Genomic DNA, 18,167 nt, shown 5'->3' with positions numbered 1-18,167 from the left:
TGTTTACGCGTTCGGAATCATAGGCACATTTATCATTTTCCAAGCACCAGCTTTTGAGTTAAGGTTGTGCGAATAGCTGGAAACGTCTTGCCTGTTGAGGCCGACGGGTACGTGTTAATATAGGCGGGGCGCACCTCCCGTACAGCGCATACAAAGTAGTTTGGATACAGGAGATATTCAGGGAGAAGATAGAACTTGGAGAGAAAGAAACAACTCATGTATATCTATCCTAACTACCTCCAGGTGCGGGTCAAGGATGACACGCCAATATACGCCAATGTATACCGTACCAATATAACAGCATGGTTGACACCCTCCCTTAATCACAACTTCATCAAGTTGAGATTATGCTTGAAGTTTTCAAAGCTCTTTGTGGGCAGGGGCTTTGTGAATCCATCTGCAATTTGATCTTTGGAATGCACAAACCGGATGTCAAGTTATCTTTGAGCAACTCTTTCTCTAACAAAATGAAAATCTATCTCTATATGCTTTGTTCTGGCATGGAACACAGGATTGGCAGAAAGATAAGTAGCACCAAGGTTATCACACCACAAGCATGGAGCTTGTTTGCCTTTTACACCAAGCTCTTTCAACATAGACTGAACCCATATGATTTCAGCTGTGGCATTTGCTAGTGCCTTGTATTCTGCCTCAGTGCTTGACCTAGAGATAGTAGCCTGCTTACGTGCACACCATGATATCAGATTAGGTCCAAAAAATACTGCAAAGCCTCCTGTGGAGCGCCTGTCATCCAGGCAGCCTGCCCAATCAAAGTCAGAGAAAGCACTGACAAGAGTAGAGGATGACTTGCTGAAATTCAGACCTACACTCAGAGTATGTTTAACATATCTAATGATACGCTTTGCAGCTGTCAAATGAACAGTAGTAGGTGCATGCAAAAATTGGCAAACTTTGTTGACAGCAAATGAAAGATCAGGCATGGTAAGAGTTAAGTACTGAAGAGCCCCTACTAGACTTCTATATTTTGTACTATCTTCCTGACTCAAAGGTGTACCTTCCATAAGTGACAACTTTTCTGAGCTTGATAATGGTGTGAGAGAAGGTTTACAACCTTGCAGTCCTGCCTTTTTAACCAGATCAGTTGCATACTTAGCTTGAGAAAGGTGAAGTCCATTCGAATGCTTCTTTACCTCAATTCCAAGAAAGTAGTGCAAGTCTCCAAGATCCTTTAACGCAAAGTCTGCACTCAAGTCCTTTAACAGTCCTTTAATTGCTTCATCAGATGAACTAGTTACAATTATATCATCAACATAGATGAGAACAAATATGCATGTATTGGATCTGTTATAGATGAACAATGACGTGTCTGACTTAGAGGGGATAAATCCAAGTGTTTGCATCTTGTGACAAAGACGTGAGTACCACACCCTTGGAGCTTGCTTCAATCCATATAATGCTTTATCAAGTTTGCACACATAGGAGGGAGTTTTCTTACTTTCAAACCCAGGAGGTTGTTTCATATACACTTCCTCTTCCAGAACACCATGAAGAAACGCGTTCTGTACGTCAAGCTGCCTGAGACTCCATCCCCTGGAAACAGCAATGGACAAAATAAGACAAATGGTGGCTGCTTTTACCACAGGACTAAATGTATCCTCATAGTCTGTACCATATCGCTGTTTGAAGCCTTTTGCAACTAGCCTAGCCTTATAGCGATCAATAGTTCCATCAGATCTCCTTTTGATCCGAAAAACCCACTTACAATCAATCAAGTTTTTACCTTGCTGTGGAGGAACCAAGTGCCAGGTCTTGTTTTTCTTTAATGCCATGTATTCTTCATTCATTGCCTTCTTCCACTTATCATCACGAAGTGCTGCATCAAGAGTCGCTGGCTCATCTGGTTCTCCTGTGGAACAGACCAAGCCCTATTTGGTTACATGTTTATAATTTAAAGGCTGAATTAAACCTTGTTGGAGCCGTGTTCGTCGCGAAGGAGGAGCTACAGAGTCCGCAGCCACAGAGGATCCGGAGGGCTGCATGGATGGATCAGCAACAGATCCCGAGGGGGATCCTGCCGCGGACCCAGTAGCAGGTGCAGCAGCAGCCTCAGTCAGCGCGGGGCTGGCCGGATCTTCTGTGGTCGCTGGTTGAGGCGCCTCGTCACGGGTGGGTGCAGAAGATCCCAAGGCGGGGACCCGCTCATCATTGCGCGGTTCGGTCGGTTGATCAGCACCGGTGGGGCCAGCTTCAGAGACCCGCGCGGATCCGCGCCGCTGATACGTGACAGGACAGGCGCCGTACCGCGTGCTGCCTGGAGGGACCCGCATGTCGGGGAGGGCCCACGTGTCGATGGTGGAGACGCGCGCATCTGGCGGGGCGGCGCGCACGCCTGCACCTGGCGTCCCTGCACCACCAGATTCCGAGGAGGATCTGGTCAGCGGCTGCGCTGCCGATCCCGAGGCGGATCTGATCTGCTGCTGCGCTGCCGATCCCAAGTGGGATCTGTCCCCTGGCGCGTTGTCTCCTGCCACGGGACACATGAAATATGGCCCGGATTTTTCACCTTGTTGATTATTTGCTTCACAATTTTCTCCTGTTTCATCAACACAAAGCTCATGCATGCCATTAGATGAGTTAGTCAACGAATGATCATCAATATTTAGTCCCCCTTTGTCAAAACTAGTGAGATGGGGGGGGGGGGGGTAGGAGGAGAATTTCTTCTCGAAGTAGTGCACCGGCGTTTGGGTGGAGATCGGCAAATGGAAACTTGGTTTCATCAAAAACGACATCACGGGAGATGTACACTCGCCCGGTGGAAACATCTAAGCACTCGACACCTTTGTGTTGTGCGCTATAACCAAGAAATACGCACTGTTTTGATCGAAACATGAGCTTGCGGTTGTTGTAGGGACGAAGGTTAGGCCAACATGCACACCCAAATACACGAAGGGACTTATAGTCTGGTTTAGTGTGAAGAAGTCTTTCTATCGGAGTTTCATTATGAATAACACGACTAGGGAGCATGTTGATGATATGGACTGCAGTTAAAAACGCTTCATCCCAGAGTTTTAGAGGCATGGATGCGCCGACTAGAAGGGCAAGGCCAACCTCGACAATATGTCGATGCTTGCGTTCTGCTGACCCGTTTTGCTGGTGAGCATGAGGACATGACACTTGATGTGAGACACCAAGTGTTTGGAAGAAGCAGTTTAACTTTTCGTACGCCCCTCCCCAGTCTGACTGGACAGCGATGATTTTGCTGTCAAATTTTCGCTCAACAAGAGCTTGAAAGTTTTTGAACACTTGAAACACATCAGACCGTTTCTTTAAAAGATGGATTCAAGAAAATTTGCTAAAATCATTGATGAAGCTAACATAATAAGTGTGTCTGCCAACAGAAGTAGGGGCAGGACCCCAAACATCAGAAAAGATCAATTGTAGTGGTTTGGTAGAAACACTGCTAGAAATAGGGTAAGGCAATTGATGACTTTTAGCTTTCTGACATGAATCATAAATTGTCTCATTATGACGCTCACCAACAAACGGGAGATTATTTTTCCTAAGTAATTTTTCAACTAAAGAAAAAGATGCATGTCCTAAACGATCATGCCATCGTGTGGACGAGAGCTTGATAGCACCACAAGCATATTTATTTGGTCTTCGAAACTCCGGAATCAACGGATAGAGTCCACCAACGCATCTACCTCGATAGAGAACCGTCCTTGTTGCCTGATCCTTGATCAAAAAGAAGTAAGGGTGAAATTCAAGAAATACATGATTATCAAGGGCAATTCGATGGACAGAAAGAAGACTCTTGTTGGCACTAGGAACATGCAGAATTTTTCTAAGATGAATATTACGATGAGGGGTACGAAATATTGAGTGACCAAAGTGACATATACTCATACCTTCTCCACTGGCAGTATGGATTTGATCCTTGCCGCGATATTTCTCCTTCATGGTTACTTTTTTGAGCTCATTGGTGATGTGGTTGGTAGCACCACTGTCAACATACCAGTTCGTGTCGACACCATATGAGCCATCAGCCGCCGCAGCGACCTTTTCTTCATCTTGGGAGTCGTAGTCGTCCTCCTCATACCTGTACCAGCAATCTTTTGCTGTATGCCCGACCTTGCCGCAGATCTGGCACTTAGGGGTGTCCGGACGGTTCCTGCCGCCGCCACCAGCACCGCGTCCGCGACGTCCTCGGCCACCAGATTGGGGTGGCGCAACACCACGATTGCTGCCGCCGGACCTGCCCTTGTTGCGAGAGGAGCCACGGGAGCGAGAGCCGCCGCCCCGCCCGCGAGTGGCCGCGTTCGCGGATGATTTGAAGCCGCCGCCACCGCCCCCCTGGAAGTGAGCCATGCGCTGATCGAAATTGGATAACATGGCAAAGAGTTCATCAAGGGTTACCTCGGTCACGCGAGCGTCGAGGGCAGACACCAAAGGCTGATAGTCGGCGTCGAGCCCATGGATGATGTAGGAGGCGAGTTCGTCGTCGGGGATCGCCTTGCCTGCGGCGGCTAGCTCATCGGCGTAGCCACGTATGGCGGCGAAGTAGGAGGCAACGGAGAGACTCCCCTTCTGCGCGTTGATGAGGGACGTTCGTATGTTGTTGATGCGGCTGGCAGACTGAGACGAGAACATCCCAGCGAGCATCGTCCAGAGCGCGCCCGCAGTGGTGACCGTGGTCACCGTGAGCAGCACCTCACGCGTCAGGTTGTTCAGCAGGTATCCCAGAACCAGCTGATCCTCCCGGACCCAGATTGGGTGGAGAGGGTTGGGCGTTGACGAAACCTCCTTGCCGTCCTTGGTGGTGACGAGGAATTTCGCCGGCTCCGGCTGGGTGCCGTCGACGTAGCCGTAGACACCGGCGCCGCGCAGCTGAGGGATGACTTGCGTGCGCCATAGCACATAATTTGTGCGGGTTAGCTTCTCGGTAACTTGGCTATTGAGGCTGGTTTGGGATGCGCCGGAGGTGGAAGACATGGCTAGGGCTAGATGGAGTTTGTAGGGAGCTTTGATGGGAAAATAATAGCTCTGACTACCATGTGCGAATAGCTGGAAACATCTTGCCTGTTGAGGTCGACGGGTATGTGTTAATATAGGCGGGGCGCACCTCCCATACAGCGCATACAAAGTAGTTTGATACAGGAGATATTCAGGGAGAAGATAGAACTTGGAGAGAAAGAAACAACTCATGTATATCTATCCTATATCTATCCTAACTACCTCCAGGTGCAGGTCAAGGATGACACGTCAATATACGCCAATGTATATCGTACCAATATAACAGCATGTTTGACAAAGGTTACCAAATATTGCTGTTCTGGCTATCAGCAACAACTTGTGTTCATCATCATTCAGGCATTACTATTGACATGTATTTTAGACAAATCTCTAGCAGGATGGAGATTCAGCAACACTAAAGCTATGAAATTTCTTAAATTAGTAGTTTCACTGTGATTTATAAGATCGCCGTGTACAGCAGCCTCTTTTGATCTGATATATATGGAACAAAAGTGAAACTTAACATCTTCCTTTGCTAGCAAATATATGCCAGTTTATCCAAATCCAACTTTAATTTTTCTTGTTCCTATATATTTACATAAATTCCTATTATTTTATTGTCCAAATAGATGGACGCGGCAACGCTCACCACCCATGATGTAGTAACATATATGGGTAGTGTGCTTTCAAAAAATCAAGACATTGACTACAAGTCAAATCTTTGTGCGTTTACTGCAGAGCCTAATCCACTAATTGATGCAATAATCCACTAATGTGATCATCTGTGTGCGTAAGGAAAACGAATGCAGAGGAGATGAGAGCACTATCTAATACAGAGAGCAATAGGGAATGGTGTACCTGAATGCCAAAACTTCAAGACGACAATCGCCTGTGTATAATCGTTTTTTCGTTCCAGAGGCGTCCTAATGGAGCCTACTTACACACGCTGACACGCCACAATCATCTATAGAATCCATAGTTTTAAATAGCCGGCTATAGCTTTGCTATAGCCCGCTATAGCCTTTTCAGCAGGGTGCCGCTAAATGGTCTCATGTACAAATAGCCCGCTATAACTTCGCTATAGCTAATTTGGAGGTCGGCCGCTATTTAGCATAGCCAGCTATTTAAAACATTGATAAAATCCTACACATGCAATTGTTTCAGTTTCACGTATGATCGTGGGATAGTTGCGTTGTGCTTCAGTATTGCTCTAGAGACACTGCCATGCAATCCGCCATTTGTAAGCAAGAACATCTCTGCGGAACAAAGCTTAAATGTCAATACTATATGTCATAGGGCACAACCTTAAATCACCTAGACTGTGGTGATACAAGAGATACTTCCATTTCACCCAAGAATCCGTGTCTCCTTTCGTCCCAGAGGATAGGATTTCTATAGGAAAATTTTCTTTAGAGCCATCTGGTTTGTAGGAATTCAATCCTATTTCTATGATGAAATTATTCCTATCCTTCATATTTCATAGGAAAATAAACATCAGCCTAGTGAAAAAAATCTATGATGTGAACCAAAGAGCATCACCTTTCCTATTCCTATTCATAGGATTTGAGATACATGTCATCCCGTTTCTTATGACTTTCCTATTCCTATGATTTTCCTACCCTATGAAATTGATGTGAAGCAATTTTTAGTATAGTATATGATAGTATGTTTAGTTTTGACACTAAAAATTGGCTTGCCAATATTTAGGCAGGTCAAAAAATTGTCTAACAATTGATTGGCTATACTCACTATGCACACCTCTCAAAACTTGCCATTTTTTTGGCAAGTTTAGGAACTGTCAAATGCTGGCATGCCAACATATTAGGTAACCTATTTTTGGCAGCCAACCAAGCATGGTCTAAATGGTATGAGTTGGTGAAAGGCAAATGACCATCAAACCCAGTTACTCATGAATTAATTTTGGATGTTAATCCTCACTTAACAGAGTTAATTAATCCTATGTTCAACAATAGTTTTTTTTTACATAGTGTATATATAGCTTGCGCAGAATATGTTTGCACATGTTAAATTACTAATCAAAGCCTCAAAGGTAAAGTTGATGTTACCGTATAGTCGGACATGCAACTTGGGTAGAGATTAGCCAACGATAGAAAAAAATAGTGTATTGACATACGGTTCTGCTAATCGACTTTAGTGAGTTCTATCTTGTTGTTTGACAGATTCTTCCTCATGCCCTCCAAAAACTTGACCAATAGGTGGACATCATCTTCACCATCTTGGTATATGATTTCACTAAGCCTAAGGTTCTCGCACTTGAAATCTGGTAGGTCCTCAAAATATGAGTGGCAGCGTTGGATCAACTCCTCTCTAGGTCCAAAATTCGAGACCTGTTGAGCAACATGAAGGAATTAATATTACGGATTAAATTGAGTTAAGGTAATAGTTCATGAAAGAAGAAGTAGTAGCACCTTGCAGCAGCAGAAAGTGAGCTTCTGCAGGTTATGCGAATTCCGAAGGTATTGCTGCAGCCCGAGGAAGTCGTCGCTGATATGACACTCGTCCAGGAACAAGGTTCTTAGGTTCTTGAAGTTGTATACAGGAAGATCCTCACAATCTGGATACAAACGCAACTGTAACCGGCCCAGACAGTCATTTTATTATCTTTAAAAGGCTATAGATGCAGGAGATTAAACTGCGTAAAAAGGGGATGCCAAGAGCAAGAGCAACATACCATGACCACAAACTGCGACAACTGCAAGCTTGTCACATTAGACAGCGCGCCAATAATATTCAGTTCGAGCATAGTTGGGGTGAGGAATTCAGCGTAATGGTACCAGGGCTTCATGTCCTCGATCACGGGCAGATGAATCGATGCATCGACAAGAGACGGCATGCTATGTGGCTCTCTATAATCAACAATGTGCTCAAACTCCCCGTCCAAGCAGAGAGAAACAAGAGCAGGAGTGTCTATAACCAACGCAAAAGTATTATCATCATGACCAAAGGAGACACTATCGACGACCAATTTCTTCAGTGAGGAGGAGGCGATGTTGATATTGCAGGTGATATAGTAGTTGCAGTTTTCCAGTTCCAAGTCCTCCAGAGCAGGGCAGCGGGAGCTGACGTGACTCGCAATATCTTCCATGTTCAAGTTCAGGCCGGAAAGATGCAGCCTTCTGAGCCGGCAAGGGCGTGTGTCATCTAGACCCATGGCGCGGCGGACCCAGCGGTGAGTAAGGTGTCGACACTGGTACGACCCGAGATTAGTTGCGTGCAGCCGAAAGGCGTCCAGAAACGCGATGTCATGGCTGCCTAGAAGGCTGGTGGTGAAGTCCTCGAAGTTGTTGTGGGTGCCGAACTCCTGCTCGTCGACGTCGAGGCACGACACGGCGCACCAGAGGTGCCTCCACCTCGTGGACAACACGCACGTCTGCGCCACCTGCAGGGCCTTGACGCGCGACATGATGGCGTGGAGGAGATCGTCCGGCAGGGCGCTCAGCCGGTCGTCGTCGTGCCCGACGCCGCCGCCCCCAACACCGGTGTTGCAACCGCCGCCTGCATGGCGCGGCGCCGCCATGAGTCCGATAAGGATTGGAAGGAAGGGAATCGGGGATCGATGTCACAAGGATGGGGTTGCTCGCAGGAAAACAAAATGTCACGAGGGTGGGACACAAGGGCCGGATGGGCCTGGTTGTAGGCCTGTAGGGCCGGGTGTTTTTCCTTTTCTTTCGGCCATCTGATTATACATACATACTGGGGCCAAAAATGCTAGACTTACGGGATTTCCCCTACGGACGACGGTTACGGGATTGCGTGTCCTACTCTCTTTCATACTTGGGCAGCTCATGCTTGGTGGTTGAGGGCGTCACCGATCATGCAACGCTGCAGACAATGGCTTGTCGGGAAGCAATGGCGCTCGCCGCTCGGGGACGATTTGATGCTTCCAAAATCTCACAGTTTCCTACGATTGCAAACAGGTGGTGAATAATATTCGGAAGGACGCCCGGGGTAGCTATATATGGGTCTATCATTACAGAGATTAACTTGGAGCTTTAAGTTTTAATTGTAATTTCATTTTTGAAGGCTGGACTGTTAACCGCGAGGCCCATAATTTAGCTAAGCATTTTCATAGTCTCAGTCCAGGACGCCACGTCTGGCTGGCTACCCCGCACGATCCGAATGTATTCCCACCTCGTGTGGATTTTGATAATAAAGCTTAGCTTTTTTCTAAAAAAAATCTGATTATATATCTTCTGCTAAAAAAAATTGATTATGTACCTTTTCTTATATGTTGCAAAAATAAATAAGACCTGACAACACCCGCGCATCCTATCTTGCATGCAACCCGGTTCAACATCGGGGCACCAAACACATTGATACTGACTTGCACATCGTTCGAGACAGGGTGGCTCTACGCGAAGTTCGAGTTCTCCATGTTCCCTCCAATTCTCAGTTTGCGGATGTTTTTACCAAAGGGTTGCCATCACAAGTGTTCACAATTTTTCGGTCTAGCCTGAACATCTTTTCGAACGGAGTGCAGCTGAGGAGGGGGGAGGGATGTTAGACTTTGTATTTTCTCCTGTACATTGGAACGTTGATGTCTGTTGTACACACCTGGGTTTGTAGGATCAGACCACGCCAAGGCCTACATGCCTGAGTTGTAGGGCATGCGGTTCACCTCTCCGAGGGTCATATATATGTACTGTGTATTAATTTTGCAATCAATCAAGGAAACATACTTTTCAACTCATCTATGACACGTGAACCAACATGTGGTTAGATGGTTAGACGGATGGTGGTCCCCAGCCCGTCAGGGTTCAAGTCCTGATGCTTGCATTATTTATTGATTTATTTCAGGATTTCTGGCGATGCGCTTTCAATGGGAGGAGACATTTCCGTCGATGATGAGGCACCTACGGTGACTTTGTATATCTCAAGATGATATGCTGGCTCAGTCAGCTCATAGGGGTAGAGTGCACGTGTGTAAATTTATATGGGTGAGTGTATGCACGTATGTATGAGCGCTTGCATCCGTACTGTGTTAAAAAAACTCATGTATGACACGTCACATATTTTTGCCTGCAGTGTATCCCACTTATCACTAGGTCATACTTTTGCTTAATCTTGCTACATAATACATGTAGGGATCATTTTATTCGCCACTCCTTTTTTTGGCATGCACCATTGATTAGGGAAGCATGGCGAACAAACATGCCCCCCCGTCAGACGGACGCCAAGTTCTCAAAACTAGATGATACTCCGCACGGGGAATATTTGCAATACATTTTGATGATATGTGATTTCTATAGAACGTTAGTGATACTACGTAAACTAAAATTACAAATCCATACGCTTTATTGTGTTTGATTAATATATTATAAAATATCTAATATATGTTTGCATGTTGAGGTGGACATTTTCATGTGCATGAATGCATGTTGTGGTGGGCCTTTTGTCATGCATGTTGCTTGATGATGTGGCATGCTTGCATGTTGAGAGAAATATATTAGTGAGGGCTAGCTATTTAGATATAGAAGATTCCCCCTCTGTAGAAAAAAAAAACCTTCTGGAGAAAAACGATCCATCGCTAGCCACCCTAAACTACAAGGGTATGTTTTGATCACACCCACACCAGACACCACACTTTGCCACAATCGTGGTACTTGCGGCAACAATTTGTTTCATTGTCACATTTGTGGCACACCGCATATTCTTCGGAGTCCACTCCCACACTTGTCATTAGCACTTTTGCCTCCCCATAATTTCATTTTGGGTGGTGTGGGGGGGGGGGGGGGGGGGGGGGGGGATTGTGGCCAACTATGATTATGAACCAAACATACATGCCCTAGACCCCGCGTCCTCAACGTCGTCATCGATCGTGTGAAACCACACACACATCCAGCTCATCCGCTCCTTGCGATGTGTGCACCGCGTGGCGCCGCCGGCGTGGAGCAGCCGACCTATCGATGGATCGGAGTAGCGAGTGAGCATTGAAGGCAGGGGCGTCGATCGAGACAAGCGCCGGGGAGAGGAGATCGAAGCAAAATATTTCCTATTAATGGTGCTGCATTAATATTATTTCTACGGAATATATGTAGTACTGCATTGTTGATTTCCTATTACTAGTATAATATCCAAAAAAAGATTTCCAATTATAATTAGTACTAGACTAGAAGGCTTGCGTAGAACCAACGGCGTCGCCCACCGCTCCCTGGCTAGCTGAGCTGTGCCGGCGGCAGTTTCCAACCCTTCGCGACCTGCAACCCTGCTAACTTTGTCCAACTCGAGCCTCGAGGAACACATGACCTCCTCGCCGGCTCCTCGTCGTTGACCAGCTCCGTCCCGTCAGATCTCGTCGGCCGACCGATCCGTCCTTCTCCCTGCGCGCAGGTGTGCCAGCACTACGTGCTTGGTAAGGCACGTCAAGGCCGCCAGCCCGGGCCGTGCCCATGGCTGCGCGCTTGCTTGCGGTCGCGCTCTCGGCCGCCATCCTCGTGGTCGCGGTCGGCGGCCGCGGCGTCTTCCCCGTCTCCGGCGCGGGGAGGCCGAGCGTGGAGCGTGAGCTCGACGCGGCGCGAGCAGCCATACGGCGCGCGGCGCGGCGCCATGGCAACAACGCCAGCTCCGCGGCGGGCACGTGGTTCCGCGGCGACGACGTGGAGTACGCTCTCCTCTCGAGGGTCTACCGCAACCCGGCAGCCTTCCACCGGTAAGATATGTGTATCGACGTCGTCAGCCACCCACCGCCGACGCCAATCTTGATTAATCATTCACACGCGTACTCACGGTGATGGCGTGGCACGGTGGCAGGAGCTACGTGGAGATGGAGAGGCGGTTCAAGGTATACGTGTACGAGGAGGGGGAGCCGCCGCTCCTGCACCTGGGGCTCTGCAAGGACATCTACACCATCGAGGGCCGCTTCATCGAGCAGCTCGAGCTCCTGGCGCCGCCGGCGGCCGGCGTCCGGACGCGGGACGCCGACCGCGCGCACGCCTTCTTCCTCCCCTTCAGCGTCGTCCAGATGGTGGAGCTCGCGTACCGGCCCCTCTCCTACGACCGCGCCCCGCTCCTCTCCCTCGTCGGCGACTATGTCCGCGTCGTCGCCTCCCGCCACCCCTTCTGGAACCGCTCCGCCGGCGCCGACCACTTCATGCTCTCTTGCCACGACTGGGTACGCCCGTACCACGCATGCACAAAATAATCAACTTTCTCGCTTGTCGCTTCTTCACCGATGATTAGTACAACTTCATTGTGTGCAGGCTCCTGACGTGTCCAAGGGGGACCCGGAGCTGTACGCCAACGGCATCCGCGCGCTCTGCAACGCCAACACGTCGGAGGGGTTCCGGCCGGGGAAGGACGTGAGCATCCCGGAGATCAACCTCTACACCGGCGACACGCCGCGGCAGCTCCTGGGGCCCTCGCCGGGGCTGTCGGCGAGGCCCTACCTGGCCTTCTTCGCCGGCGGGCAGCATGGCCACATCCGCGAACTCCTGCTCCGCCACTGGAAGGGCCGCGACCCGGCCACCTTCCCCGTGTACGAGTACGACCTCCCCTCCGCCACCGGCAGCAGCAGCAGCCACAAACGGCGAGGCCGCGACCGGCAGAGCGACTACTTCGCCTACATGCACCGCTCCCGCTTCTGCCTGTGCCCCAGCGGGTACGAGGTGGCGAGCCCGCGCGTGGTGGAGGCCATCCACGCCGGGTGCATCCCCGTGCTGGTGACGGACGGCTACGCGCCGCCATTCGCCGACGTGCTGCGGTGGGAGTCCTTCTCGGTGTCCGTGCCCGTCGCCGACATCCCCAGGCTGAAGGAGGTGCTGGAGAGGATACCGACGGCGGAGGTGGAGCGGCTCCGGGAAGGTGTGCGGCTGGTGAAGCGGCACTTCACGCTGCGGCAGCCGCCGGAGAGGCTCGACATGTTCCACATGATCCTGCACTCCGTCTGGCTCAGGAGGCTCAACTTCAGACTCGACCACTAGCCAGTTCAGACTTCTGATCACTGATAATACTAGTAGACAAAAATTCAGAACAGAGAACACCGTGCAACACCCTGGGTTTTCCTCCTAATTAACATGCTCTACATTTTATTCTCATATCCCTTTTTGACTCTGAGTCACGGAAGATCATGTTTACGGTGAGGGGTTGGGATTTTCGAACGTTTTAACAACAGTTTTTGTTGGACGGGGGTTGACAGTTTCTTCAAAGCGGCTTGACATTTTCTCAAATGATGGCTAATACCCGCCATCCTCCTAGAAAATATCATATTATTCTGAAGAAATTATCACCCCTAATACAACTAAGAGGGTGTTTGGTTCAGAGACTTTTTAGTCTCAGAGACCAGAAAAAGTCCCTAAAAAATCCCTAAAAACTAAACAGGAGAAACTTTTTCTATAGAGACTAGAAAAAGACTCTACTAGAGAATCTTTTTTGATTAGTCCCTGAAACTAGAAAAAATCCTAAGACTTCTCAACCAAACACCACCTAAAACTGTAAGAAAAAACACTCAAAATGTCTCCCAGTAAACAGTCGACAGTTAGCTTTTACGAGATCCGAAGATACGGAATTAAAGTAGTTGACTAGGTACGAGCGGACACACTCATGCTAGAAGTCAGTCTTCTCTTTTGGATAGCCTTCCGAGGCTGATTTTGCTCCCACATGATAGTTTTCTTCGTAATGTAGGTTATTATCACGTCAATCACTGAACGTGATTTTTAACTTCTCCTTTAGGATCCTAGTGAAATTTGAGAAAAGAAGAACACGAGCGCAATAAATCTTTAAAACTATGACTATAATGTAAAACAAAAGGTAAAAAGTGCTGCAAAATGAACTCACCAAAGCGACTGCAAGTGGGGTCGGGTAGGTGTTTATTGGGGCCAGTTGCATTGTAACATCCCGGTGTCATGCTACACTAGTAGAAAAAGGGCCTGTTGTCCAGTCCCTTTAGTCCCGGTTCAATCCAGAACCGGGACAGATGGGCCTCCAAGTGGCCTGTGCGCGGAGCCCAGGCAGTAGACCCTTTGGTCCTGGTTGGTGGCACCAACCGGGACCAATAGGCATCCACGCGTCAGCATTTCTGTAGCTGGGGTTTTTGTTTTTTTTAAAGGAGGGGGGGTTGGGGGTTTTGGAGGTTAATTTAGGTGTTTCATATCATATATTGTGTTAGCTAGCTATAATTAATAGAGAGAAGTGTCCTCTCTTATGTCTGTGCTTGGTCGACGCTACGTACTATACATACGTATAGAGAGGACTAGACACGCTAGCTAGCTAGTAAACAAACGAAGGAAACAGAAGATCGTCATGAACATATATGCATACAGAGAGAAGTGATATCGACCACCTCTCCTTCTCCGAGAGATTGGTCGAACAACAAGTTCTCGTATAACTATCCGACACTACCGGCTACATATATACAATAATTATCTCTTACAAATATAATCTCCTAACATATGGACTCATGGTCCACATAGTATTCTCCGTCTTCAGCGATCACGTGGTCAAGAAAGAATGCCGCTAATTCCTCTTGAATTGCTCGCATGCGAGCTGGTGCTAGGAGTTCATCCCGCTTCCGAAACATCTAATTTGAAGAAGGGGGTCAATACATACATACATACATATATATATATATATATATGTATATATATATATGTATATGAATGAATGAAACTCAACACAAATGATGGTAATAAAATAAAATTGTGAATGTTGTTATTTACGCACTTCATATTGTTCGTCAGAGTAACCCCGCTCACAGGTCGTGTGGCGGATGGACTCGCAAATGTAGTATCCACAGAAATTATTCCCTTATTCCTGCCACAACCACTTTACAAGAAATAGAGGTCAATCAAACTGATAAGCAAGAATGCCAAATGGTATTGATGAAACTAGCGCTTGAATCAATAGGAGATGCGCGGAACATGCTACTATAGTACTTACTTTCGGGTGTCTAAATTGCAGCTTCTTCGGGAGTCCCAGAGCTTTTTTGGTGAATTTTTTCCAAACCCTGCCAGACAAAGAAAACAATTACTTGATATATCAGGAAATGAACAAAGTTGCTGATGTGGTGGATAATGATCGATTTAACTTACTTCTTGAGCATTTGAGTCATGTCCGCATAGTCCTGGGGATCTTTTCGTCTTGAGTCTAAGACGGTTACTAGTCCCTGCTCAAGCTTAATCTCTAGGAGAATATAATGGAAACTGCACACGCATGCATAACTCATCAATTACATCACTATAACCTTGACTAATATATAAGGGAAACCGAATACGCACAAGACAGTAACACTCACTTGAAGTTGTAAGGAAAGAGTATTATATCTTTGTTTTTATTTATTACCAACGATCGTAGCAAGTTGGCCTCGGTATCTGCGGGATGAAATTTAACCTCAGTTTCATCTATGAGATATGTGTTAATGAACCCAATATCACCGACTTGTCTTTTCTTCAATTCGGCGATCTTCAATCTGCATAATATAATGAGGATAACTATAAATACATGCAATGAAAGAGTTGAGCTATATAGAGAGACTTAATGACAGAAGTAGTACTACTTACAGACAGTAGCAGGTGACCGTTGCTTTATCGAGGGCCAATTGATTGAAAAACTGAAAGAACTCCTCAAATGGAACATGCAACACATCAATTCCAACGAGGTCATGCTCCTTTTTAACTCTCACATACAAAGTATTCCTCCCCCAGACTCTCTGCAGATTTTCAAGTACCAATCATGCAATCTTCGCATCATCGTTGATAGAGATCTTTCATCTTTGACGAGAGGCTTCCCGTACTCGTATCTTTGTATCTGCACCTCCATGAAATCATAATGTACATCATCGGGTAGGTAATCTCCAAGATTGCTATAACCGGGCACCATCCTCGGATCATTAGCGGGGGGTACGATGTCGCTAGGCACCTTGAGCGGGGGGTACGATTGCTTCGCTTGTTCGCCGAGCTGTGCAATTTTTTTCCCAGCTCGTCGTTCTTTCAGCCTTTGATCACTGACAGTACTTCCCGACCGCTCCGGTTCGACAAATTCCTTTCCAATAATGCGCTCATAGTTTCCTTTCGGCGGAGACTTGGGTGGTTTTGTCAGGGCAGCCAGAGTGCGCTTCGCTTTCACCGGATCTACCTTCTCCTCCGGAGGTGGATGTTTCTTTGCTTTCACCCCTTCAAAGAAGTTCCTCACTTCTTCTCGCGCGATCTCGGCATTCTCCTCCGGGGTCCTCTCGTATGGTAACTTCTCTGGAGTCTTCAGAGAAGGACCGAATCTGTATGTCCTTCCGCCTCTGGATGTACTGCTAGACGCCGGCAGAGCAGACGGAGCAGTTGTCTTCTTTACTTGCAATCCAGTCGTCGCACTGCTCCGGGTGTTTGGAGCGCAGACTGTTCTTGTGTTCATCGACATACGGGGTCACCAAGGTAGAGTTCTGTAGAACTGTGTAGTGTGCTTGAGACCAAGAATATCCGTCCCTGCATATTATTGAGTCACTTCCAAGAGTGCCTTTTCCAGTCAGTCTCCCCTCATACCGCGATTTAGGGAGACCTATCTTCTTAAGGCCAGGAATGAAGTCAACACAAAACCCGATAACATCCTCTGTTTGGTGGCCCATGGAGATGCTTCCTTCTGGCCTAGCGCGTTTACGGACATATTTATTTAGGACTCCCATGAACCTCTCAAAGGGGAACATATTGTGTATAAATACGAGCCCCGGGATGACAATCTCGTCGACTAGATGAATTAGGACGTGCGTCATGATATTGAAGAAGGATGGTGGGAACACCAGCTCGAAACTGACAAGACATTGCGCCACATCACTCCTTAGCCTTGGTACGATTTCTGAATCGATCACCTTCCGAGAGATTGTATTGAGGAATGCACATAGCTTCACAATGGCTAATCGGACGTTTTCCGGTAGAAGCCCCCTCAATGCAACCGGAAGCAGTTGCGTCATAATCACGTGGCAGTCATGAGACTTTAGGTTCTGAAACTTTTTCTCTGGCATATTTATTATTCCCTTTATATTCAACGAGAAGCCAGTCGTGACCTTCATACTGAGCAGGCATTCAAAGAAGATTTCTTTCTCTTCTTTCGTAAGAGCGTAGCTGGCAGGACCTTTATACTGCTTCGGAGGCATGCCGTCTTTTTCGTGCAAACGTTGCAGGTCCTCCCGTACCTCAGGTGTATCTTTTGTCTTCCCATACACGCCCAAGAAGCCTAGCAGGTTCACGCAAAGGTTCTTCGTCACGTGCATCACGTCGATTGAAGAGCGGACCTCTAGGTCTTTCCAGTAGGGTAGGTCCCAAAATATAGATTTCTTCTTCCACATGGGTGCGTGTCCCTCAGCGTCATTCGGAACAGCTTGTCCACCGGGACCCTTTCCAAAGATTACGTGTAAATCATTGACCATAGCAAGTACATGATCACCGGTATGCATGGCGGGCTTATTCCGGTGATCTGCCTCGCCTTAGAAATGCTTGCCTTTCTTTCGACATTGATGGTTGGTCGGAAGAAATCGACGATGGCCCAGGTACACATTCTTCCTGCATTTGTCCAGGTATATACTTTCAGTGTCATCTAAACAGTGCGTGCATGCGTGGTATCCTTTGTTTGTCTGTCCTGAAAGGTTACTTAGAGCGGGCCAATCGTTGATGGTCAGAACAGCAACGCCTTTAGGTTAAATTCCTCCTGTCTATGCTCATCCCACGTACTTACACCGTTTCCATTCCACAGCTGTAAAAGTTCTTCAACTAATGGCCTTAGGTACACATCAATGTCATTGCCGGGTTGCTTAGGGCCTTGGATGAGAACTGACATCATAATGAACTTCCGCTTCATGCACATCCAAGGAGGAAGGTTATACATACATAGAGTCACGGGCCAGGTGTTGTGATTGCTGCTCTGCTCCCCTAAAGGATTAATGCCATCCGCGCTTAAAGCAAACCATACATTCCTTGGGTCCTTTGCAAACTCATCCCAGTACTTTCTCTCGATTTTTCTCCACTGCGACCCGTCAGCGGGTGCTCTCAACTTCCCATTTTTCTTTCGGTTCTCACTGTGGCATCGCATCAACTTGGCATGCTCTTCGTTTCTGAATAGACGTTTCAACCGTGGTATTATAGGAGCATACCACATCACCTTCGCAGGAACCCTCTTCCTGGGGGGCTCGCCGTCAACATCACCAGGGTCATCTCGTCTGATCTTATACCGCAATGCACCGCATACCGGGCATGCGT

The 18,167-nt window shown here is 47.6% G+C and overlaps 3 protein-coding genes across 3 annotated transcripts; 1 reads left to right on the top strand and 2 right to left on the bottom strand.

The window, feature by feature from the left end:
* Positions 1-437: 437 nt before the first annotated feature.
* On the bottom strand, positions 438-4,953 carry LOC147958368 (uncharacterized). The gene is made up of 4 exons (XM_087532107.1): positions 3,870-4,953; positions 1,965-2,554; positions 1,742-1,886; positions 438-823 (listed from the first exon to the last, which is right to left on the bottom strand). Exons 1-4 carry the CDS (start codon positions 4,951-4,953, stop codon positions 438-440), a joined length of 2,205 nt encoding a protein of 734 aa, XP_087388233.1.
* A 2,162-nt stretch (positions 4,954-7,115) lies between these two features.
* LOC147958367 (F-box protein At4g22280-like) lies at positions 7,116-8,528 on the bottom strand. Its single transcript, XM_087537027.1, has 3 exons — positions 7,667-8,528; positions 7,404-7,565; positions 7,116-7,322 (listed from the first exon to the last, which is right to left on the bottom strand). The coding sequence occupies exons 1-3, from the start codon at positions 8,510-8,512 to the stop codon at positions 7,116-7,118; spliced, it is 1,215 nt and encodes a 404-aa protein (XP_087393153.1). The 5' UTR covers positions 8,513-8,528.
* A 2,507-nt stretch (positions 8,529-11,035) lies between these two features.
* On the top strand, positions 11,036-13,028 carry LOC125522607 (putative glycosyltransferase At5g25310). The gene is made up of 3 exons (XM_048687652.2): positions 11,036-11,644; positions 11,746-12,106; positions 12,195-13,028. Exons 1-3 carry the CDS (start codon positions 11,385-11,387, stop codon positions 12,912-12,914), a joined length of 1,341 nt encoding a protein of 446 aa, XP_048543609.1. The 5' UTR covers positions 11,036-11,384; the 3' UTR covers positions 12,915-13,028.
* The last annotated feature ends 5,139 nt before the right edge of the window (positions 13,029-18,167 follow it).

This window comes from Triticum urartu, chromosome 7A (genome assembly GCF_056163025.1).
Source record: "Triticum urartu cultivar PI428250 chromosome 7A, HENAU_Tu73, whole genome shotgun sequence".
Taxonomy (NCBI): Eukaryota; Viridiplantae; Streptophyta; class Magnoliopsida; order Poales; family Poaceae; genus Triticum; species Triticum urartu.
Note: the sequence above shows the minus strand (reverse complement) of the source record. Positions and strands in the feature narration are given on the sequence as shown.